The 27,293-nt window shown below is 32.9% G+C and overlaps 1 protein-coding gene and 1 long non-coding RNA gene across 5 annotated transcripts; both read left to right on the top strand.

The window, feature by feature from the left end:
• Nucleotides 1-31: 31 nt before the first annotated feature.
• Nucleotides 32-26,080, top strand: LOC127726186 (protein ABHD18-like). Of its 3 annotated transcripts, none has more exons than XR_007993356.1 (13): nt 32-184; nt 3,404-3,576; nt 6,692-6,776; nt 7,340-7,440; nt 7,996-8,074; nt 8,593-8,677; nt 10,113-10,140; nt 10,593-10,731; nt 12,425-12,514; nt 12,675-12,779; nt 17,706-18,196; nt 25,702-25,816; nt 25,869-26,080. XR_007993356.1 is itself a non-coding variant. In XM_052233474.1 (13 exons), the coding sequence occupies exons 2-12, from the start codon at nt 3,491-3,493 to the stop codon at nt 25,751-25,753; spliced, it is 1,341 nt and encodes a 446-aa protein (XP_052089434.1). In that variant the 5' UTR covers nt 32-184; nt 3,404-3,490; the 3' UTR covers nt 25,754-25,769; nt 25,803-26,080. The 3 variants fall into 3 exon arrangements, 2 of the variants coding, with proteins under 2 accessions (XP_052089434.1, XP_052089433.1); XM_052233474.1 differs by having other exon boundaries at nt 25,702-25,769; nt 25,803-26,080; XM_052233473.1 differs by having other exon boundaries at nt 25,702-26,080.
• On the top strand, nt 11,500-12,283 carry LOC127726188 (uncharacterized). 2 transcript variants are annotated; one of them, XR_007993357.1, is made up of 4 exons: nt 11,500-11,657; nt 11,696-11,746; nt 11,899-12,012; nt 12,241-12,283. It is a non-coding gene; the product is annotated as an uncharacterized LOC127726188 (long non-coding RNA). The 2 variants fall into 2 exon arrangements; XR_007993358.1 differs by lacking the exons at nt 11,500-11,657; nt 11,696-11,746 and adding an exon at nt 11,772-11,822.
• Nucleotides 26,081-27,293: the final 1,213 nt, after the last annotated feature.

Raw genomic sequence — 27,293 nt, 5'->3', positions numbered from 1 at the left:
TTCTGCCTTTATTTAAGGAAAGGGATGAAGTTGTAAATTGATTACACCAACCTTCAAACCGCAATCGTCTTATTTTTCTTTAAAGAAATGATTGATTGTAGTTGAACATTTTAAAGCGAAGAGGTGTTTTGTCGATGGCAACATATTTCGAGAACCTGACTTTTGCAAGTTATTGGATCTTATTGTAAGTGAAAAGATAAATATATAATATGTTTTCACTGAACTCTTAACAGTAGACAATCTTGCGTAACTACGAGTCTACGTGTCCTTGTGTCCAGTATGCTGCTTCTTCTACCGCTGAGTATTCGTGTTGACTCTTCTGTCATTTTTGGGTGTGCACATGGTTAATTTTGAAAATAGAGACTCATTGTTACAGTACTTTAAGAGGAGGGTAGGAATGCCCTTTACCGTCAAGCATGAAACGGTCATTTTCGGCTACCGTTAGCGTCAAATTGGTGAAAATTTTAACGTTATTTGTCAAAATATCCTTATTGTGATTCGAAAAGTTCATCATGTGATTCGTCAAAATCAGACGATTTTTTTATCTTCTAAAAGAAAGTGTACATTTTTTCGTCATGTACCAAAAATTACCGTTAATGTCATTTGGCAAGAGTTTTTACCATTATTCGTCATGAAAGTACCCCCATTATGACCCTCCTTTAGTTGAGTCCAGCTAATCACTTTCAAAAACCAGTTTCGCCACATGTTGTTTTGGCCTATACCATTTTGGCCTTGGTCGTTTCTATTCATAATGTCTTTTTTTCTTAATGTCCGTGTCTATCAATATTTTGAATAGAAAAATAAGAGATAAGTAAATATTTCATTATACCTGATTAAACTTAGAAAATGTCACAGTCGTCAGAGCCAGCCAAAAAAAGAAATGTTCTTATTTGTTATCAGTAAATTGTGTAATCTTGATTAAAATTGATTTGAAAATAGAAAATTAATGTTTTGTTTTGCTTCGAAATATATACCCCCACATCTAATATGCCAAATGTTCAATAAAAAATTGATTTTAAAACAGAAAATTAATGCATTTTTTTGCTTAAAATATTAAAATAATGACTGAACTGGACTTAAGAATAGTTATTATATATAAATAATCTTTTCCACTACAGATACCTTTGTATATTTAATTAGATAATTGGATTAGCTAAGTGATAAAATTAGTGTCTAAGTGATTCACTCATAATGAACCAATCAACTTGATTGTTATTCAATTTAATCATTTCAATACAAGACTGTCACCTGTTTGCTCATTTCATTTGGTGAAGATCAGCACCGTAAATTACGTGGAGGCATGTAGGCAGTTGCCTCTTATGGCGGTCAACTAAATAGAAAAGAGAAACAAAAGACTTACAGAACCTTTTTACAACTTTTATGCCCCCGCTGTAATGGAGGGGGCATCAAGTTTTACCCTTGTCCGGCTGTACGTACGTCCCAAAGTTGGTGTCCATTCTCTAACTTAAGTTTGCCTCAACCAAATGTTATGAAACTTATACACAATGCTTATTACCACAAAACACAGATCAAGTTTGAAATTTGGTGGTGTCACTTTAACTGTTCTAGAGTTATGCTCCTTTACAAATGGAAAAATTGATGAATTTTTTTGTTTCCGTTCTCTAACTTTAGTTTGCCTCTATCAAATATTATGAAACGTACACGCAATGCTTATTACCACAAAATACAGATCTAGTTTGAATTTTGGTGGTGTGACTTTAACCGTTCTAGAGTTATGCCCCTTTACATATGGAAAAATTGCTGAATTTTTTGTTTCCATTCTCTAACTTAATTTTGCCCCAAGGCTCAACCAAATGTTATGAAACTCATACACAATGCTTATTACCACAAAATACAGATCAAGTTTGAATTTTGGTGGTGTCACTTTTACTGTTCTAGAGTTATGCCCCTTTACAAATGGAAAAATTGCTGAATTTTTCGTTTCCGTTCTCTAACTTAAGTTTGCCTCAACTAAATGTTATGAAACTCATACACAATGCTTATTACCACAAAACTCAGATCAAGTACAAATTTGGGTAGCGTCACTTTTACTGTTCTTCAGTTATGTCCCTTTATAACTTTATATGATATGCAAGTGGGGGCATCATCTGTGTCCTATGGACACATTCCCCATTTATTTTTGATATAACATCATTAATAAAAAAGTGCAATAAAGTTATTTTTAAAGTTATGAAAGATATATCAATTGAAAAATGTACAACAAAATCTCTTGTAACATGTTTAATATAAAATAAAAGTATGACCAAAACGACTTTTATTACATGGCCAAAGTAGTATGGCCTAAACGACCATGGCGAACTGGCTCCATGGCCGAGTCGTATTGTTTCTCAGAAATTGTGTTTCCTTCAGGAGGAAGGTTTGGAAGGGTATGATTATATCAATAGTAACGAAAGGGGTAAATCATGAGCAAGTTCACATGTTAATGAACAGTAATATAACTAATATTACATGCATTTCATGAAAATTTCAGAAGCCGGTCCCATCTTCAAATCTTTCTTCAGAATGTATGAATGATTGATTGTGGTTGCTTAACTTCCAGTGGCAAATATTTTATACATTTTCAGGATGAATGAATGATTCTTATTCTAAAAAAAACTATAGTTCGGTACAACACTGGTGTCACAAAGTCAAAATCATTAACTGAACGGTAAAATTTAGACCAATTATGATAATTGTAATTAAGATAAAGGCATTAAAGATAACTTTACCAGGTGGATCGTCAGGTAAATTAAAGCCCAGTAATAAAACCCTACAAGGGTCTAATCTATTATGATTTGTTCTCCCCCTGGGAAATGTAAAACATTGTAAATATGTCTTTCTGCTTGATTAGTCTTTTAATGATTTTGAGTAAAACGTCCTTACTTCTCACTCTACGAAATAGCACAATAGTGCTGAAGTGGCATTATGGACAAATCAATCAATGTACTGCACACTGATGTTAAGTAACTGTGAACAACCTTCAAAATTTTTTTCCTGGAGGCGTGAAAATAGGCTGTATTTTAAAAATACATATATGAAACAAATGTGATTTTTATTGTCCACAAAGTTATACTTTTATGAATGGTAAAAGTTATCAGAAAAGAAGAAATTAAAAAAAAATCTGAATAACTCAGGATGATTATCCTTAGATGACCAAAATAATTGACCTGTACACACAGTATATAAAAGCCATTTTATAAGTATTACCCCCAACTGTAACTGTAGTAGATCCTATTTTTAGAATAACTAAAGTACAGTTTTACACATACACATCATTTTGTAGCTATACTGTATGAACTCTCAAAGGTAGAGATGAGTCCTGGAAGATATAGCGGTAGAGTTAGTGACAACAGGCAATCTTAACCCCCCAAAAATAACTTGGACTTATGATGTGTATTTTCAGGTATTGACATGATTGATGGAAGTGTCAACCCAACCGAAGTAAACATCTTCTGAACCAAATTATTCCTGGAGATACTGTTGTCCAAACATGAGTAGATTTGATCAGCTGTACAGAAAACTTATAGTGACCAAGTTCTTCACTAGAGGCTGGGGAGAACCAGAAAACTTGAAAAAGTTTGTATTTAATAGATCAGAAATCAAATGTTTCATAAAATTTGTAAGAGTGGAGGAAAGCTAGAAAACTTGAAAGAGGTGTGCATATTCTGTGGAGAGTGAGCTAAAATAGAAAATGTGAAGAAAAATTGTGCATTCAGTAAGCCATGGGTTGAAATAAGGACTAATCCACCCAGTTTATGTCTAGCTGAACCCAGGTCCCAAAAATAACTACAATGTATGTAAAGTTTAAGATAGTTGCAGAAGCTACACTTAAGTTAGGTGGTCTGTTTTAATTGTAAAAAGTTAAGTTACACAGGCAATACATATCTCTGTTTTGACTGTTTATAATTTCAATAGTTTGCCTTAGGAAGGACATCTACATTTTATGGAGTGACTGCTCATTTAAAAAGGAGCATTCAAACTCAGTACTTTTCAGAAAAAAAGACATTAAGCAATAATTCTTGGATGTTGAATTTGTTTGTAAAAGTTAATACAAAAATGTTCAGGATTGTTTTGTTTTATCAAATTTTTTATTCAAATTTTGCCAAGTTAAATGATAAACATTACTTAGTTCTTACCCAAGAAGCTCAGAGGAGAAGACTTATCCTATATCTTTTGGCAACTTCTGCATAGTAGTTCTTTGATTTTTTGCAATCTGTTGAGTTTACTTTCACAATTTTGATCGTATAAATACAACACCTGGGCCTTATGAAAAAAGTACATGTATACATCAGCAATGTCTTTGACAATCTTACATTTTATACCTACAGTTCTTGTAAGATTTCAAAGTCCAATAGATTAAATTTTTTGGACTGGTGTCCTTTGAAATGTAAATGATATATGGAAAATCAACATTAACAGTGCTCTCCCACCCACAGTTCTCACTATAGTGTGATTAAGTTTATGTCAAAGGTTCACATTAGCAATACCTTAGGAGAATGTCAACATCTGGGATGATCCATTAGGGGGACTTGTAAATGATATAGAAATTTTACATTGATGAATTTGAAAATTGAGCAAATTGATTATTATTTATGAGAGTTATGCCTCTTCGAAATATAAGTTTTCTGGAAAATTCTGTTTGCAAGTAGGGAAAATGGCTACTCTAGCATTCTTCTTTGTTAAGTTTTTATACGACCGCAAAAATTATAAATTTTTTGGTCGTATATTGGTATGATGTTGGCGTCGTCGTTGTCGTCGTCGTCCGGCGTCGTCTGAAGACACATTGGTTTTCGCACTCTAACTTTAGTTTAAGTGAATGGATCTCCATGAAATTTTACCATAAGGTTCAATACCACAAAAGGAAGGTTGGGATTGATTTTGGGGGTTATGGTACCAACAGTTAAGGAATAAGGGGCCAAAAAGGGGCCAAAAATAAGCATTTTTGTAACTTCCAGACAATAACTTGTGTGTAAGTGTATGGAACTCTCTGACATTGTACCACAAGGTTCCATATCACAAAGGGAAGGCTGTAATTGATTTTGGGGGTAATTGCCTCAAAATTTTAGGAATTAGGGGCCAAAAAAGGGGCAAAAAACAAGCATTTTTCTAGTTTCATGACAATAACTTGTGTGTAAGTGTTTGGATATTTCTGAAATTGTACTACAAGGTTCCATATCACAAAGGGAAAGCTGGAATTGAGTTTGGGGGTAATTGCCCGAAACGTTTAGGAATTGGGGGCCAAAAAGGGGCCAAAAATAAGCATTTTTCTAGTTTCCAGACAATAACTTGTGTTCAAGTGTATGGATCTCTCTGAAATTGTACTGCAAGGTACCATACCACAAAGGGAAGGCTGGGATTGAGTTTGGGCGTGATGAATCATAAGGGGGTTCAAAAAATTTGGGGGGGGGGGGATTTTTTTTTTCTTTTTTTTTTCTTTTTTTGGTTATTTCTGTTTAATATTTAAAAGCAAATAATAATGATATGGTAGGAGATACACACCAAACAGGATGTGTAAATTATTATATAATAAGTATTGTGCAATAGCAAGAAATTTTCAATTGCACAGTATTGCACAATAGCAAGAAATCTTCAATTGCACAGTATTGCGCAATAGCAAGAAATCTTCAATTGCACAGTATTGCGCAATAGCAAGAAATATCCAATAGCACAATATTGCGCAATAGCAAGAAATTGTCAATTGTACAGTATTGCGCAATAGCAAGAAATATTCAATTGCACAGTATTGTGCAAAAGAAGATACTTCGTATAAATTGCTTATTTCTTGATCAATTTCAATGGGGTTTTATTCTAGAATTCTTGGGGTTCTTTAATATGCTGAATCTAACCGTGTATTAAGTTTTTGGATTTTGGGCCCCGTTTTTAAATTGGTCCACATTGAGGTCCAAAGGGTCCAAAATTTAACTTTGTTTGATTTCATCAAAAATTGAATTATTGGGGTTCTTTGATATGCCGAATCTAACCGTGTATTTAGATTCTTAATTTTTGGTTCCGTTTTCAAATTGGTCTACATTAAGGTCCAAAGGGTCCAAAATTAAATTTAGTTTGATTTTAACAAAAATTGAATTTTTAGGGTTCTTTGATATGCTGAATCTAAACATGTATTTAGATTTTTGATTATGGGCCCAGTTTTCAAGTTGGTCCAAATCGGGGTCCAAAATTAAACTTTGTTTGATTTCAACAAAAATTGAATATATGGGGTTCTTTGATATGCTGAATCTAACCATGTATTTAGATTTTTGATTTTTGGGCCCCGTTATCAACTTTGTCCACATTGAGGTCAAAAGGGTCCAAAATTAAACTTTGTTTGATTTCATCAAAAATTGAATTCTTGGGGTTCTTTGATATGCTGAATCTAACCATGTATTTAGATTTTGGATATTGGACCATAATAGGTGAATGTCCAATTTTAAATTTTTAAGTTCTTAGACCACATTCATTCTGTGTCAGAAACCTATGCTGTGTCAAATATTTAATCACAATCCAAATTCAGAGCTGTATCAAGCTTGAATGTTGTGTCCATACTTGCCCCAACTGTTCAGGGTTTGACCTCTGCGGTCGTATCAAGCTGCGCCCTGCTGAGCATTTTATTTGTATTTCAAATAATCAGTACCGAGTTTTTTGTTTTATTGACCATGTAGATCCATTTTAATTCCTGTCTTTTGTTTTGAAGAATATTTGACTTCAGGAAAGTATTAGGAAATAGAGATGCCTGTTACAAACTGGTTCCTCCTGATTACCCAGTTACTATAGACAAGGTAATATATGAAACAGGGAATATGTTTTGGAATTGTACATGATTCTAGAGTTATTTAAGTAACAGTAGTTAATAAAAAAAGCAGAAATGTTGACTTGCATGCCTGTTACCAGCTCAGTATTCAGTCAAAAAGGTAACTTTTGTTGACAACATAATTTATTAGTGGTTAAAATCATTGTGTTGAGATTTGTTGTAAGGCTTTACATTATTGGTTGCATAAAGATCTGTTGTAATGATACTTATATAAAAATAAGGAGATGAGGTATGATTGCAAATGATACACCTATCTACCAGAGACCAGAGGGTGTGGATAGACTTAGTCACTATAACTACATTGTTATTTTATTTTCAAAACTATTCATAATGTTACAGCTGGTAAATAAAATATTTTTATACCACAAAAATATCAGTATTAAATTGGTTCCAATTGCCACATACTTTAATTCCTGATATTGACACAAGAAAAAAACACTTTATACCTTTAAAAATAATGCTTATTTTGCCATAGCAATATGTCTTTTTCTGACCATAATGAGTGACTTATTTTGTTAATGTATTTCACAGGATGAGCTCCAAGGTGATGTTAGAATACTGGAAGGACATTTTGTATCACCATTTAAAAAGTGTGTACCTGGTCTAATGCCAAAGGAAACAGAAATTGCCAGGTATTAATGACGCTTGTTATTAATTTAGTGCCATTTGGAAACAGAAATTGCTAGGTATTAATGATCTTTTTATTTGGTAAAATGTCAAAAGAAATAGAAATTACCAGATATTATATAATGATGTTTATAATTTGTATAATTCTAATAGGAAACAGAAATAGATGATTTTATCTTATGGTAATCACTTTTATACAAAAACAGGAAACAATTTAATTGATTCAATAATGTTAAAACTTTGCTTTATAAGGGGAGATTACTCAGATAATTTCATTTTATAAAACACTATATTTTGTAAGAAAACAGGTATGCTGACTCCAATTTTTATTTTTTATTTTTTCTTAAATCATTTTATAAGAGCAATCTTCTCACACTTTATTAAAAAAAAATCTATCTTTAAATTTTACATAGTACTTTTTTATGTAATCCTCACTATATGAGGTTTTTGCACAGCCTGTATCTAAACTTGTTATTGATTGAATGTTGTTTGGTAAAGTCCAGTGGCAAATATTTCATGCATGTTCAGGACAATCTGAGCTTGTATATTTTACATTGTAGATTTCAAATGGTCTTACCAAAAGAATGGAAAAGTCATCATAAACCTGTGTGTTTACAACTGGCTGGCACAGGAGATCATGTATGCATTATATTCCCCCCTTCCCCCCCCCCCCCCCCAAAAAAAAAAAAAAACATAAAGCAACAACTAAAATAACAAAAACTTACACATACACAACAATTGAGTGTTAAAGATGTCATAAACCTGTTTGTTAACAACTGACAGGAATTGGTGATCATGTATGTATTATCTCCTCCCCTCTTATACACACACACACACCCCAATGTCTGTATTGTACCTACTTTTCACACTCAAAAAGGCAGTAACTGTTAATTATGTATCAACATCCATGTACTATACCTTCACTTTAGACATTCATTGTAGGATATATCATACAGAGAAGGAAGGTGCAACAAGGGCCTTATTTGGCCTAAATTTTTTCTTAAGCTGAAACTTTTAATGATAGATTTATATTTATGTGAATTATAAATTTGAAGTAATATAAGACTAAAACATGTAATGGATCTATTCATGTCACAATAAAATCAGTAAGGATGTTATAAGACCTGTTTTCTGAATCTCAGTGTCTTTTTTTTCAGTATTACTGGAGGAGGAGAACAGTTGTAGCTCGTCCTTTGTTGAAAGAAAGTGGAATTGCATCTATAATTCTTGAAAGTCCATATTGTATCCTTGTATCTTTACATTACAATGAAATTGTGCTACAGTGATAAGTCTTTGTATCCTCTATAGAGGTCTAGGTCTTATGTTTAAGAAATAATTCATGGCAGCCATAGATTTGTTTTCATTTAACCATGGGTTGGGCATTTATATTCGATTATTTTACCCTGAGCGTTAGCGAGGGGTAAAATACGAATATAAATGCCCAACCCATGGTTAAATGAAAACAAATCTACGGCTGCCATGAACTATTTCGATTCTAATAGGACAAATTCGGTAATTTTGTTAACCATGAAAGCCCTATACATACGATACTGTTTTGGCTGTTCCGTTTTACCCAATTTTGATAATATTAGTAATATTATATAATTCAATGATTTTTTTTTTAAACGCATTTTTGACATATATATTTTCTTCCAATGTAATTTTATTCGTTCTGAGGCGTACAAGAAGCTTTAAAACGCCCGGTATTTACATTTGATTTTTTGTTTACGGAAACATATTTGTGACGTCACCTTGTTTCGTTGCCATGTCAAGACAATAACATCATTTCGCGGAATTTTTGTTTTATGAAATTTTACCATGAAAAATAAATTGAAATGGACTGATTTGTTTATTTTGCTGTGGAATAGAGATAAATATATTGTATCTGAAGCTTGGCCTTCGTAAACTGGGGATTTTGATGTCGAAAATTGAGAATATCTGGCAGTATAAATAAGTTGGTCGTAACGCGGGACAGCCGTTGATGTGTATTACTGCGTTTGCGCTTAAGGTAGATATATTGTAATTATACTGGTTGAAGATAATAGGTCGTCATATTAGAATAACAAATTACACAGCCAAGTACAATATGTTACTGATTTTTCCTGCACTGGACTGTATACTTATTTATGTTTCTTATGTATCTAAAGACTCTGTCCAAGCTGCTGAAACAAAAATATGTGACAAATAAGTTGACATTGCATTTTATTTTATATTATACCTCCAAAATTTGAAATAACAAACTTTTCATCAGGGAAGCATTTTTTCAAATGTGAAAGATATGAAGTTTTGAATGAATAAGTATCAGTTTTCTTTACTTCTTCATTGATTCATTTATTATATGCATTTGTGGGACATATGTTGATTTTATTATTCACTTAAGTAAAAATAAATAGGCTTCCTTTTCTTAATGGGACCTATCCCATAAAGGGCTATAGTAAAATAATTCCTACTCTAACCCAAAAGTACAAGGTCCCCTAAAGTAAATAAAGGCCAAATGAAAAGGTCATGAAAATAAAGACTTGGCCCCTGATGAATTTTCATTTAAGGACTGATACCAGTCAGGCATTCTTTCTGATACACATTAGTAGTGCAATACAGGTTTATCTATTACACGTATACCAAAGTGGGGTGTAACATATTCTTCTACATATAAATGGCTTCTTTAACTGAAGATAAGATGGTTTAAGGAAACCTAAAAGACAGTTGTAAGTTTTACCTGTAGTCATTTTTGTTTGCAAGTAAATGTATTTTGGGTGATATGTCAGATTTTGAAAAAATTTTGCAATATTTGAATGATGAACTTTAAGTGGAAAAGAATAATACAACTAGAACTTTTATTTATTTAGAAGTATGAAAGAATTATTTTTTTTAATTGTTCAAGGATGGTAAAAGTTGAATGGGGATTTCAAAAATATTTCAAGGATTTTTCTTAACAAAATGAAATGTTGTTGCCACAATAATACATTTATTTTTGATTTCATTTGGATGTTCAATTTTTCGGGTAAAAATATTCTTTATCAAATTTTTGAAAAGTAATAAATATTAAACTTCAAGTGACTCTTCAGTACAAATATCTTACATCTATATTGCTTACTAAACATATATGTGTATTTATAGTTGCTTTTCAAGGTTTAATAACTACTGAGTATTGTTTCAGGAGGTCCAGTCTACATTATACCTGTGACCTGTTTGTGATGGGAGGAGCCCTCATGTTAGAGTCCCTAGTGTTATTTAACTGGTGTGAACGACATGGCTTTGGACCATTAGGTGTAACAGGCATATCTATGGGTGGATTTGTAAGTACTTTCGTTATTCACTATTGAAAATTTCTTTTACTTAATTTGGACCACACATGATGTGAATCATCCCATATGCATCATACATTTTTGAATTAAAGGACATGTGGGGCATAACTTCAATGAGACAGTAACCCAACAACACAATTAATCAAAAGACATCTTGAGATCAACACAAAGAACTAATTTGGAATGATTTTGTATGAAAAGTCCTCTAAAAAGACCTATTTGTTTCATTAAGTATTGATGAAAAATATGGCAGCAGAGGGTTTTTTGTATAGATATTGACTATTTTTCATAAAGAATTTGCTTAAACTACTAGATACTTTAACCACACTGCATTGACAATTAAAAAACAGACAATAGCCATTTTAATCAAGTGGCAATCATTGCGACAATAGTCAAACATAGTTACTGTTCAGAACTAAAAGCAAATTACATTTTTAGCTTCTTAAGCTTGGCAAATATGAACAAAGCTTGTCAGGGGAAATGTATGCAATGTTCTCTAAATAAATTCAAATCTAAATTTATCAGAAGTAAGACGGAGTAAATATCTGGTAAGGGAGAGATTCCAGTTGCTAGGAGTCTTCAGTCACATAAATATATAAGATCCTGGGACTAAAAAAAAATTATGTCTTGATTTCACTTGCATGAATTTGAAAACTAAAAAAAATTATTTGGTTAAATTCCTGCTCAACCAGCTGGGACTGACCTTTCCTGGATGTGTATCAAAAAGGAAATCTGCTGCCTTTCTATGGCACTTGGAAATGCTGTAACTTTTGCCTTGTTAAATACATTTATATTCTGAATGCTAACATTCAACTTCCAAATATTTATACTGTGTATTGAATTCTAATAGAAATATTAGTTAGTATAATGCATAGACAGGTGAATGATACAGGTTCCATGAAGCCTCTAGTAGACAGGTGAAGGATAAAGGTTCCCTGGAGCCTCTAGTAGACAGGTGAAGGATACAGGTTCCCTGGAGCCTCTAGTAGACAGGTGAAGGATACAGGTTCCCTGGAGCCTCTAGTAGAAAGGTGAAGGATACAGGTTACCTGGAGCCTCTAGTAGACAGGTGAAGGATACAGGTTTCCTGGAGCCTCTAGTAGACAGGTGAATGATACAGGTTCCATGAAGCCTCTAGTAGACAGGTAAAGGATAAAGGTTCCCTGGAGCCTCTAGTAGACAGGTGAAGGATACAGGTTCCCTGGAGCCTCTAGTAGACAGGTGAAGGATACAGGTTCCCTGGAGCCTCTAGTAGACAGGTGAAGGATACAGGTTACCTGGAGCCTCTAGTAGACAGGTGAAGGATACAGGTTTCCTGGAGCCTCTAGTAGACAGGTGAAGGATACAGGTTTCCTGGAGCCTCTAGTAGACAGGTGAAGGATACAGGTTCCCTGGAGCCTCTAGTTGACAGGTGAATGACACAGGTTCCCTGGAGCCTCTAGTTGACAGGTGAAGGATACAGGTTCCCTGGAGACTCTAGTAGACAGGTGAATGATACAGGTTCCCTGGAGCCTCTAGTAGACAGGTGAAGGATACAGGTTCCTTGGAGCCTCTAGTAGACAGGTGAAGGATACAGGTTCCCTGGAGCCTCTTGTATTTTTTACAGTTTTGTTGAGTTGATGTTTGTATCCATTAATCAAAGATAATAATATTTTCTATTAATATATTTTCTTTTCCATTTTAGATGGCCTCCCTTGCAGCATCAGTTTATCCAAAGCCAATATCATTGATCCCATGTTTATCATGGACAACAGCCTCCACTGTCTTCACAAAGGTAATATGGCCTCCCTTGCTGTGTCTGTATATCCAAAGCCTAGTATACATATAATAAATCACTCTTTAATAACTTATGATGAATGAATGTAAGTAAATTGAGTAATAATGGAAGTACCTTATTGTTTTTAATTCATGGATGCATTTAATTCTTTTTTCAGGGAGTAATGAGCGAGTCAATACCATGGAAGGTTCTTGAAAATCAATATTCAGTGGACACTGTTTATGCTGATGAGATCAAACGCACACTTGTCTCCCCTGAACAGGTAAATATGCACACTTATCTCCCCTGAACAAGTAAATTAAATGTTACTTGGAAGCATGATATAAACTGATTGGCAAAGAATCAATGTTCAGTGTAATAGTCGGTCAACATTTTTTTATGAAGAGATCTAACACATGATTATCTCTTGTAAACATGAAAGTTGGTCTTAAGAGCATACGATACAGTTACAGGGGAGATAATGACGTTGCCAACATAAAATGTTATTTTTGAGATGTCAAACTGTGACATATCGGGAAAAGATACATTTTTCTACTGATTTTAATCATTAGCATGAGTATTATGAAGATAATTTGTACCAATTTTTATGAACAAATCTCCGATGTATTTTTTTTAAATTAAATAAATATAAAGCAAAAATTGCGTTTTTTTTTCTAAAATCATGAAAATTTAATGAAAATGAATTATTTACAAAGAATTGCTTCATATATTTAAAGCATACTTATATAATGAAGATATTCCAGATGTTTTTACAAATAAACGCTTGTGTCTATCTTTGAAACAAAAAAGTTAGGTATGTCTGTCCAAAGGATAGAAATTTCCAAGAAAGCCAAATTTTGGCCAAATGTCTAAAATTTCATTCCCATTTATCTCTAAAAGTAGCACATGAAGGTATATTGTATATTATACATTTGAATTGACTGGGTAAAAAATAGCATGTATGCAAATTGTCGTAAAAAAATCACAGTGGGATCAAAACTGTATTGTATGCCCTTAAGGGTGCCTTATATGATTTTTTATACGCCCGTTTACGGGACGTATTATGGTATACTGTTGTCCGTCTGTCCGTCCGTCCGTCTGTCCGTCCGTCTGTCCGTCGTCAACATGTCGGACATTAACTCAAAAATGCTTTAACCAATTTGCATAAAACTTTGGTGAATTGTTTATATCTATTGACATGAGCTCCCTTTCGTTTTTTATAAAATTTAGATTTTACGTTTCCGAGTTATGGGGTTTTATTCATTAAAAAAAGGGGGATTTTCCAGTTTTCAGACAAAAAGTTAAGAATGCTTTCACCAACTTGCAAGAAATTGTGGTGAATTGTTTATATCTATTGACATGAGCTCCCTTTCCATTTTTATAAATTTTAAATTTTACGTTTCTGAGTCACAGGGTTTATTCATAAAAAAAGGGGGGATTTTCCAGTTTTCGGACAAAAACTCCAAAATTCTTTCAGCAATTTTTATGAAACTTTGGCAAATTGTCGTAAAAAAATCACAGTGGGATCAAAACTGTATTGTATGCCCTTAAGGGTGCCTTATATGATTTTTTATACGCCCGTTTACGGGACGTATTATGGTATACTGTTGTCCGTCTGTCCGTCCGTCCGTCTGTCCGTCCGTCTGTCCGTCGTCAACATGTCGGACATTAACTCAAAAATGCTTTAACCAATTTGCATAAAACTTTGGTGAATTGTTTATATCTATTGACATGAGCTCCCTTTCGTTTTTTATAAAATTTAGATTTTACGTTTCCGAGTTATGGGGTTTTATTCATTAAAAAAAGGGGGATTTTCCAGTTTTCAGACAAAAAGTTAAGAATGCTTTCACCAACTTGCAAGAAATTGTGGTGAATTGTTTATATCTATTGACATGAGCTCCCTTTCCATTTTTATAAATTTTAAATTTTACGTTTCTGAGTAACAGGGTTTATTCATAAAAAAAGGGGGGATTTTCCAGTTTTCGGACAAAAACTGCAAAATTCTTTCAGCAATTTGTATGAAACTTTGGCAAATTGTCATAAAAAAATCACAGTGGGATCAAAACTGTATTGTATGCCCTTAAGGGTGCCTTATATTATTTTTTATATGCCCGTTTACGGGACGTATTATGGTATACCGTTGTCCGTCTGTCCGTCCGTCTGTCCGTCGTCAACATGTCGGACATTAACTCAAAAATGCTTTAATCAATTTGCATAAAACTTTGGTGAATTGTTTATATCTATTGACATGAGCTCCCTTTCGTTTTTTATAAAATTTAGATTTTACGTTTCCGAGTTATGGGGTTTTATTCATTAAAAAAGGGGGATTTTCCAGTTTTCAGACAAAAAGTTAAGAATGCTTTCACCAACTTGCAAGAAATTGTGGTGAATTGTTTATATCTATTGACATGAGCTCCCTTTCCATTTTTATAAATTTTAAATTTTACATTTCTGAGTCACAGGGTTTATTCATAAAAAAAGGGGGGATTTTCCAGTTTTCGGACAAAAACTCCAAAATTCTTTCAGCAATTTGTATGAAACTTTGGCAAATTGTCGTAAAAAAATCACAGTGGGATCAAAACTGTATTGTATGCCCTTAAGGGTGCCTTATATTATTTTTTATACGCCCATTTACGGGACGTATTATGGTATACCGTTGTCCGTCTGTCCGTCCGTCTGTCCGTCCGTCTGTCCGTCGTCAACATGTCGGACATTAACTCAAAAATGCTTTTACCAATTTGCATAAAACTTTGGTGAATTGTTTATATCTATTGACATGAGCTCCCTTTCGTTTTTTTAAAAATTTAGATTTTACGTTTCCGAGTTATGGGGTTTTATTCATTAAAAAAAGGGGGATTTTCCAGTTTTCAGACAAAAAGTTAAGAATGCTTTCACCAACTTGCAAGAAATTGTGGTGAATTGTTTATATCTATTGACATGAGCTCCCTTTCCATTTTTATAAATTTTAAATTTTACGTTTCTGAGTAACAGGGTTTATTCATAAAAAAAGGGGGGATTTTCCAGTTTTCGGACAAAAACTCCAAAATTCTTTCAGCAATTTGTATGAAACTTTGGCAAATTGTCGTAAAAAAATCACAGTGGGATCAAAACTGTATTGTATGCCCTTAAGGGTGCCTTATATTATTTTTTATACGCCCGTTTACGGGACGTATTATGGTATACCGTTGTCCGTCTGTCCGTCCGTCTGTCCGTCGTCAACATGTCGGACATTAACTCAAAAATGCTTTAACCAATTTGCATAAAACTTTGGTGAATTGTTTATATCTATTGACATGAGCTCCCTTTCGTTTTTTATAAAATTTAGATTTTACGTTTCCGAGTTATGGGGTTTTATTCATTAAAAAAAGGGGGATTTTCCAGTTTTCAGACAAAAAGTTAAGAATGCTTTCACCAACTTGCAAGAAATTGTGGTGAATTGTTTATATCTATTGACATGAGCTCCCTTTCCATTTTTATAAATTTTAAATTTTACGTTTCTGAGTCACAGGGTTTATTCATAAAAAAAGGGGGGATTTTCCAGTTTTCGGACAAAAACTCCAAAATTCTTTCAGCAATTTGTATGAAACTTTGGTGAATTGTTTGTATGTATTGATGTAAGCTCCCTTTAGAATTTTATAAATTTTACATTTTACATTTCTGAGTTATGGGGTTTTATTCATTAAAAAAAGGGGTGATTTTCCAGTTTTCGGACAATAACTCAATAATGCTGTCACCAATTCTCATGAAACTTTGGTGAATCGTTTATATCTATTGATATTTTATTTCCATAAATTTCTAATATGACATCGAGAATTAATTGAACTTTATTTGTTTATAGTCTGACAACAGATTTACTAAGAATTGGGGACTATTGCACAACAGCAAGAAATCTTTAATTGAATATAAATTCAATTCATATAACCAATTTCAAGTTCTTTGACTACATTTATTCAGAAACCTATAATATGTAAAATATTTAATTACAATCCAAATTCAGACCTGAATCAAGCTTGAATATTGTGTCCATTTTTGCCCCAACTGTTCAGGGTTGGACCTCTGCGGGCGTATCTAGCTGCGCTCAGCGATATAATTTTTTTCTGTTTTGGAGGCATTTAATATAGACTGTTTCCTATTATCAGAACTAGATATTCTATTATCAAAATTATATAATCATTAAAAAAAACATTGCAATGTTAAAAGTTATTTTCAAAGTTTTAAATCACATTTTTATGCCCTGCCCTCCTGGTTAAAAGTTTTGGTTGAACATTTTCATCACTGATTTAAGGTTAATGACCCCTTCTGTAGGCATGTGTATTACAAAATATTCAAAGTGCTACAATATCAAAACAGTAAAAATACAGAAGAAAAGTGACGTGCCATTTTGTACATATACCAAAGGGAAACATTGTTCAAAGCAATACATGTACTGTTAAATGTTTCATTGCATTTAATAGAAAATAAGGATTTGGTGGCTACTAAAGCTAAGATTTTTGCAAAAAAAACCCACAGAATTTATTACAGAGATTTTCGTTAAAAAATTTAAACATCGATTACTCACTTGTTTGTCCATGATGTGCTAGCGTTTATTGTCTACAAAATGTCCTAAACAACTTTTACAATCCAAAATACCTAGTGCTGAGCCACTAAATTCCAGCACCCTAGAAGGTGTTCTTGAATAAGTTCATTTCTATAACCAATATCTTTATTTACATACTTGCATTAGGGATATCGTTGCTAGCACTGCATGCAATAATCCTCCATGTATTAAGCACCAAATGGTCAAATATAGGAGTACAAAAGGAAAGGCAGCAGATTTTTTATAAAATTTCCATATGTTTAGCATTGAAACAACATAAGAGTACATTATCCCTGGTATTTTCCACAGGTTTCTGTGGCAGAGAAACATTCACACAAGCTGATTGTTTAATCTGCATAAGTTTTGTGACAGGTCCTCTGAGAAAAGTTGCAACTCGAAAAACAGGCTATAACTTGATAATGCAGATATTAATCGACTAAATAATTAATAATTAAGTAGTATTGATTGCACTCTGTAATATTTTTTGCAGTAAATTCAAGAACATTATCATTACAAGGCTTGACAGTTTGATTTTGTTTTTAACATTGTTTGTTCAATGTTGCTGAAACGGATGAACTTAAAAAACATAGTCACAGGTAAATTATATTAAAATTGAATTATATTTTAATGTAGGTTTTAGGTTCCACTTATAACATGGGACATGAATTTGTCAAAACCTACTCTGACAAGCTTGAAGATTTAAAGTTAAACCAGTCTCCTGCAGAAATGGAGAATATCTTGAAAGAAAGAAACAGTCATACTTTCAACGATCATGGTGATAAAATGGATGTCCAAGCTGATATAGATTCAATGGAAGACTACTTAGTTAAGAAATCTGGATGTAAGGGAGATAATGAGACCGTGGGTAAATCCACTATAGACAGGAAAAGTCTTAAAGATAATGCCCTGGATTTTATGAGAGGAGTTATGGATGAGTGCACACATTTAGGAAATTTTTCTGTTCCAGTGGACCCAAGTCTGATAATTATTGTAGCAGCCAACCATGATGCCTATGTACCGAGGACCAATGTTATAAGTTTGGAGCAATTATGGCCCGGTTCTCAAGTCAGATACATAGACTCAGGACATATAAATGCTTTCCTATTCCACAATGTACAATTTAGGTGAGTTTTATCATGTCAGATATATAGACTCAGGACATATAAATGCTTTCCTATTCCACAATGTACAATTTAGGTGAGTTTTATCAAGTCAGATATATAGACTCAGGACATATCAATGCTTTTCTATTCCACAATGTACAATTTAGGTGAGTTTTATCATGTCAGATATATAGACTCAGGACATATCAATGCTTTTCTATTCCACAATGTACAATTTAATCGAGTCAGATACTAGACTCAGGACATATCAATGCTTTTCTATTCCACAATGTACAATTTAGGTAAGTTTTATCATGTCAGATATATAGACTCAGGACATATCAATGCTTTTCTATTCCACAATGTACAATTTAGGTGAGTTTTATCAAGTCAGATATATAGACTCAGGACATATCAATGCTTTTCTATTCCACAATGTACAATTTAGGTGAGTTTTATCATGTCAGATATATAGACTCAGGACATATCAATGCTTTTCTATTCCACAATGTACAATTTAGGTGAGTTTTATCATGTCAGATATATAAACTCAGGACATATCAATGCTTTTCTATTCCACAATGTACATTTTAGGTGAGTTTTATCAAGTCAGATATATAGACTCAGGACATATCAATTCTTTTCTTTTCCACAATGTACAATTTAGGTGAGTTTTATCAAGTCAGATATATAGACTCAGGACATATCAATGCTTTTCTATTCCACAATGTACAATTTAGGTGAGTTTTATCATGTCAGATATATAGACTCAGGACATATCAATGCTTTTCTATTCCACAATGTACAATTTAGGTGAGTTTTATCAAGTCAGATATATAGACTCAGGACATATCAGTGCTTTTCTTTTCCACAATGTACAATTTAGGTGAGTTTTATCAAGTCAGATATATAGACTCAGGACATATCAATGCTTTTCTATTCCACAATGTACAATTCAGGTGAGTTTCATCGAGTCAGATATATAGACTCAGGACATATCAATGCTTTTCTATTCCACAATGTACAATTTAGGTGAGTTTTATCAAGTCAGACAATAGACTCAGGACATATCAATGCTTTTTTATTCCACAATGTACAATTTAGGTGAGTTTTATCAAGTCAGATTTATAGACTCAGGACATATCAATTCTTTTCTATTCCACAATGTACAATTTAGGTGAGTTTTATCAAGTCAGACAATAGACTCAGGACATATCAATGCTTTTCTATTCCACAATGTACAATTTAGGTGAGTTTTATCAAGTCAGATTTATAGACTCAGGACATATCAATGCTTTTCTATTCCACAATGTACAATTTAGGTGAGTTTCATCATGTCAGATATATAGACTTAGGACATATCAATGCTTTTCTATTCCACAACGTACAATTTAGGTGAGTTTTATCATGTCAGATATATAGACTCAGGACATATCAATGCTTTTCTATTCCACAATGTACAATTTAGGTGAGTTTTATCATGTCAGATATATAGACTCAGGACATATCAATGCTTTTCTATTCCACAATGTACAATTCAGGTGAGTTTCATCGAGTCAGATATATAGACTCAGGACATATCAATGCTTTTCTATTCCACAATGTACAATTTAGGTGAGTTTTATCATGTCAGATATATAGACTCAGGACATATCAATGCTTTTCTATTCCACAACGTACAATTTAGGTGAGTTTTATCATGTCAGATATATAGACTCAGGACATATCAATGCTTTTCTATTCCACAATGTACAATTTAGGTGAGTTTTATCATGTCAGATATATAGACTCAGGACATATCAATGCTTTTCTATTCCACAATGTACATTTTAGGTGAGTTTTATCAAGTCAGATATATAGACTCAGGACATATCAATTCTTTTCTTTTCCACAATGTACAATTTAGGTGAGTTTTATCAAGTCAGATATATAGACTCAGGACATATCAATGCTTTTCTATTCCACAATGTACAATTCAGGTGAGTTTCATCGAGTCAGATATATAGACTCAGGACATATCAATGCTTTTCTATTCCACAATGTACAATTTAGGTGAGTTTTATCAAGTCAGACAATAGACTCAGGACATATCAATGCTTTTCTATTCCACAATGTACAATTTAGGTGAGTTTTATCAAGTCAGATTTATAGACTCAGGACATATCAATTCTTTTCTATTCCACAATGTACAATTTAGGTGAGTTTTATCATGTCAGATATATAGACTTAGGACATATCAATGCTTTTCTATTCCACAATGTACAATTTAGGTGAGTTTTATCATGTCAGATATATAGACTCAGGACATATCAATGCTTTTCTATTCCACAATGTACAATTTAGGTGAGTTTTATCATGTCAGATATATAGACTCAGGACATATCAATGCTTTTCTATTCCACAATGTACAATTTAGGTGAGTTTTATCATGTCAGATATATAGACTCAGGACATATCAATGCTTTTCTATTCCACAATGTACATTTTAGGTGAGTTTTATCAAGTCAGATATATAGACTCAGGACATATCAATTCTTTTCTTTTCCAAAATGTACAATTTAGGTGAGTTTTATCAAGTCAGATATATAGACTCAGGACATATCAATGCTTTTCTTTTCCAAAATGTACAATTTAGGTGAGTTTTATCAAGTCAGATATATAGACTCAGGACATATCAATGCTTTTCTATTCCACAATGTACAATTCAGGTGAGTTTCATCGAGTCAGATATATAGACTCAGGACATATCAATGCTTTTCTATTCCACAATGTACAATTTAGGTGAGTTTTATCAAGTCAGATATATAGACTCAGGACATATCAATGCTTTTCTATTCCACAATGTACAATTTAGGTGAGTTTTATCAAGTCAGATATATAGACTCAGGACATATCAATGCTTTTCTATTCCACAATGTACAATTCAGGTGAGTTTCATCAAGTCAGATATATAGACTCAGGACATATCAATGCTTTTCTATTCCACAATGTACAATTTAGGTGAGTTTTATCAAGTCAGACAATAGACTCAGGACATATCAATGCTTTTCTATTCCACAATGTACAATTTAGGTGAGTTTTATCAAGTCAGATTTATAGACTCAGGACATATCAATGCTTTTCTATTCCACAATGTACAATTTAGGTGAGTTTTATCATGTCAGATATATAGACTTAGGACATATCAATGCTTTTCTATTCCACAACGTACAATTTAGGTGAGTTTTATCATGTCAGATATATAGACTCAGGACATATCAATGCTTTTCTATTCCACAATGTACAATTTAGGTGAGTTTTATCATGTCAGATATATAGACTCAGGACATATCAATGCTTTTCTATTCCACAATGTACAATTTAGGTGAGTTTTATCAAGTCAGATATATAGACTCAGGACATATCAGTGCTTTTCTTTCCCACAATGTACAATTTAGGTGAGTTTCATCGAGTCAGATATATAGACTCAGGACATATCAATGCTTTTCTATTCCACAATGTACAATTCAGGTGAGTTTCATCGAGTCAGATATATAGACTCAGGACATATCAATGCTTTTCTTTTCCACAATGTACAATTTAGGTGAGTTTTATCAAGTCAGACAATAGACTCAGGACATATCAATGCTTTTCTATTCCACAACATACAATTTAGGTGAGTTTTATCATGTCAGATATATAGACTTAGGACATATCAATGCTTTTCTATTCCACAACGTACAATTTAGGTGAGTTTTATCATGTCAGATATATAGACTTAGGACATATCAATGCTTTTCTATTCCACAACGTACAATTTAGGTGAGTTTTATCATGTCAGATATATAGACTCAGGACATATCAATGCTTTTCTATTCCACAATGTACAATTTAGGTGAGTTTTATCATGTCAGATATATAGACTCAGGACATATCAATGCTTTTCTATTCCACAATGTACAATTTAGGTGAGTTTTATCATGTCAGATATATAGACTCAGGACATATCAATGCTTTTCTATTCCACAATGTACATTTTAGGTGAGTTTTATCAAGTCAGATATATAGACTCAGGACATATCAATTCTTTTCTTTTCCACAATGTACAATTTAGGTGAGTTTTATCAAGTCAGATATATAGACTCAGGACATATCAATGCTTTTCTATTCCACAATGTACATTTTAGGTGAGTTTTATCAAGTCAGATTTATAGACTCAGGACATATCAATTCTTTTCTATTCCACAATGTACAATTTAGGTGAGTTTTATCATGTCAGATATATAGACTCAGGACATATCAATGCTTTTCTATTCCACAATGTACAATTTAGGTGAGTTTTATCATGTCAGATATATAGACTTAGGACATATCAATGCTTTTCTATTCCACAACGTACAATTTAGGTGAGTTTTATCATGTCAGATATATAGACTCAGGACATATCAATGCTTGTCTATTCCACAATGTACAATTTAGGTGAGTTTTATCAAGTCAGATATATATAGACTCAGGATATATCAATGCTTGTCTATTCCACAATGTACAATTTAGGTGAGTTTTATCAAGTCAAATTTATAGACTCAGGACATATCAATGCTTTTCTATTCCACAGTGTACAATTTAGGTGAGTTTTATCATGTCAGATATATAGACTCAGGACATATCAATGCTTTTCTATTCCACAATGTACAATTTAGGTGAGTTTTATCATGTCAGATATATAGACTCAGGACATATCAATGCTTTTCTATTCCACAATGTACAATTTAGGCGAGTTTTATCATGTCAGATATATAGACTCAGGACATATCAATGCTTTTCTATTCCACAATGTACAATTTAGGTAAGTTTTATCAAGTCAGATATATAGACTCAGGACATATCAATGCTTTTCTATTCCACAATGTACAATTTAGGTGAGTTTCATCGAGTCAGATATTAGACTCAGAACATTTCAATGCTTTTCTTTTCCACAATGTACAATTTAGGTGAGTTTTATCATGTCAGATATATAGACTCAGGACATGTCAATGCTTTTCTATTCCACAATGTACAATTTAGGTGAGTTTCATCGAGTCAGAAATTAGACTCAGGACATATCAATGCTTTTCTTTTCCACAATGTACAATTTAGGTGAGTTTTATCAAGTCAGATACACTGTATATAGACTCAGGACATATCACTGTTTTTCTATTCCACAATGTACAATTTAGGTGAGTTTCATCGAGTCAGATATTAGACTCAGGACATATCAATGCTTTTCTTTTCCACAATGTTCAATTTAGGTAAGTTTTTGGTAGTTAAGCTTTTTCCACTCAGTTATTAAGTTGGAATGTTTATTGTAGTGTTCTAATGACAGATACAGTCAAACCTTGTATTGTTCTAATGACAGATACAGTCAAACCTTGTTGTATTGTTCTAATGACAGATACAGTCAAACCTTGTTGTATTGTTCTAATGACAGATACAGTCAAACCTTGTTGTATTGTTCTAATGACAGATACAGTCAAACCTTGTTGTATTGTTCTAATGACAGATATAGTCAAACCTTGTTGTATTGTTCTAATGACAGATACAGTCAAACCTTGTTGTATTGTTCTAATGACAGATATAGTCAAACCTTGTTGTATTGTTCTAATGACAGATACAGTCAAACCTTGTTGTATTGTTCTAATGGCAGATATAGTCAAACCTTGTTGTATTGTTCTAATGACAGATACAGTCAAACCTTGTTGTATTGTTCTAATGACAGATACAGTCAAACCTTGTTGTATTGTTCCAATGACAATTATAGTCAAACCTTGTTGTATTGTTCAAATGACAGATACAGTCAAACCTTGTTGTATTGTTGTAATGACAATTATAGTCAAACCTTGTTGTATTGTTCTAATGACAGATACAGTCAAACCTTGTTGTATTGTTCTAATGACAGATACAGTCAAACCTTGTTGAATTGTTCTAATGACAGATACAGTCAAACATTGTTGTATTGTTCTAATGACAGATATAGTCAAACCTTGTTGTATTGTTCTAATGACAGATACAGTCAAACCTTGTTGTATTGTTCTAATGACAGATATAGTCAAACCTTGTTGTATTGTTCTAATGACAGATACAGTCAAACCTTGTTGTATTGTTCTAATGGCAGATATAGTCAAACCTTGTTGTATTGTTCTAATGACAGATACAGTCAAACCTTGTTGTATTGTTCTAATGACAGATACAGTCAAACCTTGTTGTATTGTTCCAATGACAATTATAGTCAAACCTTGTTGTATTGTTCAAATGACAGATACAGTCAAACCTTGTTGTATTGTTGTAATGACAATTATAGTCAAACCTTGTATTGTTCTAATGACAGATACAGTCAAACCTTGTTGTATTGTTCTAATGACAGATACAGTCAAACATTGTTGTATTGTTCCAATGACAACTATAGTCAAACCTTGTTGTATTGTTCTAATGACAGATACAGTCAAACCTTGTTGTATTGTTCTAATGACAGATACAGTCAAACCTTGTTATGTTGTTCTAATGACAGATACAGTCAAACCTTGTTGTATTGTTCTAATGACAGATACAGCCAAACCTTGTTATGTTGTTTTAATGACAGATACAGTCAAACCTTGTTGTATTGTTCTAATGACAGATACAGTCAAACCTTGTTGTATTGTTCTAATGACAGATACAGCCAAACCTTGTTGTATTGTTCTAATGACAGAGACAGTCAAACCTTGTTGTATTGTTCTAATGACAGATTCAGTCAAACCCTGTTATGTTGTTCTAATGACAGATTCAGTCAAACCTTGTTGTGTTCAAATCACTTGTGTCTAAACTAGATAAATCAAGGTATTTTGTCATGTAAAATTCATGTTTGTTTAAAGCATTTTAGTCTCACCTGCAACAACAGCCACAAAAGACACAGGAGCTGTAACTTGTGACCACTTTTCAGATCTTTCAGGGGAATATATTCCATTCACCTTGCCTGTCTGTCTGCCTGTTTTTCAAACAAATATTTCTGTCACACTTTTCTTAAGTACTACTAAACAGAATGACTTCATATTTAGTCAGCATCTTGACAGTAAGGAGTGTAACATGTGACCACTTTTCAGATCTTTCAGGCACATACTTCCTGTTTGCCGATACTTTTAAAATTTCAATATGTTGAATGAAATTAGAAATTTGTGTCACACTTTTCTCAAGTACAATTAAACAGATTTCATATTTGGTAAACAGTTTGACAGTGATAATTTATCTGTTAACATTTTTGTTTTTTGATCTACAAACACTGTACTTCCTTGTTTATCTATACTTTGATAAGATAGTGTAGACCATATTTAGGTATATTTAACATTGGGAGCATAAAAATTAAAGAGGTAGAAAGTAATAAAGTGAAAAAAACTGAAACAAATTAACAAAAGCCATTTCTTGTTAACTTTGCCTTAAGTTTTACTACAATTACCTTATTTAAAAAAAAAATAATGTGTATGAAAATTTAATTTTTTAAAACATGCAATTATGTGGTAAATGTTTGTATATTTCAGGCACGCTATTGCTGATTCATTTACGGAGCAGATTAGAAAATATCACAGTTAACCCAGGGAAAACATAGGTCTTTACATCAGTTAACCCAGGGAAAACATAGGTCTTTACATCAGTTAACCGTCTTTACATCAGTTAACCCAGGAAAAACATCGGTCTTTACATCAGTATTACACCATTGGCAGCATTTAATCAGATTTATGTGTTCAATTGTGATGTAACTTGATGTACACTACGAAAGTCAGCTAGCTCTTAGTCAGATCTTAGTCAATATTTTAATGATCTTAATTAAATGTGAAGTAATTTGATGTACATGACAGTAGACAGTGAATTATTAAGTCAGATCTTTGTCAATATTTTAAAAGATTTTTTAAGTCATTTTTATACGACCGCAAAAATTAAAAATTTTTTGGTCGTATATTGGTATGACGTTGGCGTCGTCGTCGTCGTCGTCGTCGTCGTCGTCGTCGTCTTCGTCCGGCGTCGTCCGGCGTCGTCCGAAGACACATTGGTTTTCGCACTCTAACTTTAGTTTAAGTGAATGGATCTCCATGAAATTTCACCATAAGATTCAATACCACAAAAGGAAGGTTGGGATTGATTTTGGGGGTTATGGTACCAACAGTTAAGGAATTAGGGGCCAAAAAGGGGCCAAAAATAAGCATTTTTGTAACTTTCAGACAATAACTTGTGTGTAAGTGTATGGATCTCTCTGACATTGTACCACAAGGTTCCATATCACAAAGGGAAGGCTGTAATTGATTTTGGGGGTAATTGCCTCAAAATTTTAGGAATTAGGGGCCAAAAAAGGGGCAAAAAACAAGCATTTTTCTAGTTTCATGACAATAACTTGTGTGTTAGTGTTTGGATATTTCTGAAATTGTACTACAAGGTTCCATATCACAAAGGGAAAGCTTGAATTGAGTTTGGGGGTAATTGCCCGAAACGTTTAGGAATTGGGGGCCAAAAAGGGGCCAAAAATAAGCATTTTTCTAGTTTCCAGACAATAACTTGTGTTCAAGTGTATGGATCTCTCTGAAATTGTACTGCAAGGTACCATACCACAAAGGGAAGGCTGGGATTGAGTTTGGGGGTGATGAATCATAAGGGGGTTCAAAAAATTTGGGGGGGGGATTTTTTTTTTTTTTTTTTTTCTTTTTTTCCTTTTTTTTTTCTTTTAAAATTTTCCATTTTAAGTTGGTTATTTCTGATTTATATTTAAAAGCAAATAATAATGATATGGTAGGAGATACACACCAAACAGGATGTGTAAATTATTATATAATAAGTATTGTGCAATAGCAAGAAATTTTCAATTGCACAGTATTGCACAATAGCAAGAAATCTTCAATTGCACAGTATTGCGCAATAGCAAGAAATCTTCAATTTAACAGTATTGCGCAATAGCAAGAAATATCCAATAGCACAATATTGCGCAATAGCAAGAAATTGTCAATTGTACAGTATTGCGCAATAGCAAGAAATATTCAATTGCACAGTATTGTGCAAAAGAAGATACTTCGTATAAATTGCTTATTTCTTGATCAATTTCAATGGGGTTTTATTCTTGAATTCTTGGGGTTCTTTAATATGC

Source organism: Mytilus californianus, unplaced genomic scaffold (genome assembly GCF_021869535.1).
Source record: "Mytilus californianus isolate M0D057914Y unplaced genomic scaffold, xbMytCali1.0.p SCAF_17, whole genome shotgun sequence".
Taxonomy (NCBI): domain Eukaryota; kingdom Metazoa; phylum Mollusca; class Bivalvia; order Mytilida; family Mytilidae; genus Mytilus; species Mytilus californianus.
The sequence above is the reverse complement of the archived record's forward strand: the minus strand, read 5'-3'. Positions and strand labels throughout refer to the sequence as shown.

Coding starts and splice junctions, on each gene's coding strand:
- LOC127726186 (XM_052233474.1), top strand. CDS start 3,491: ATGAGTAGATTTGATCAGCTGTACAGAAAACTTATAGTGACCAAGTTC. Junction 8,678..10,112: donor AATTCTTGAAAGTCCATATT/GTATCCTTGTAT, acceptor ACTGAAGATAAG/ATGGTTTAAGGAAACCTAAA. Junction 10,732..12,424: donor GCATATCTATGGGTGGATTT/GTAAGTACTTTC, acceptor TTTCCATTTTAG/ATGGCCTCCCTTGCAGCATC.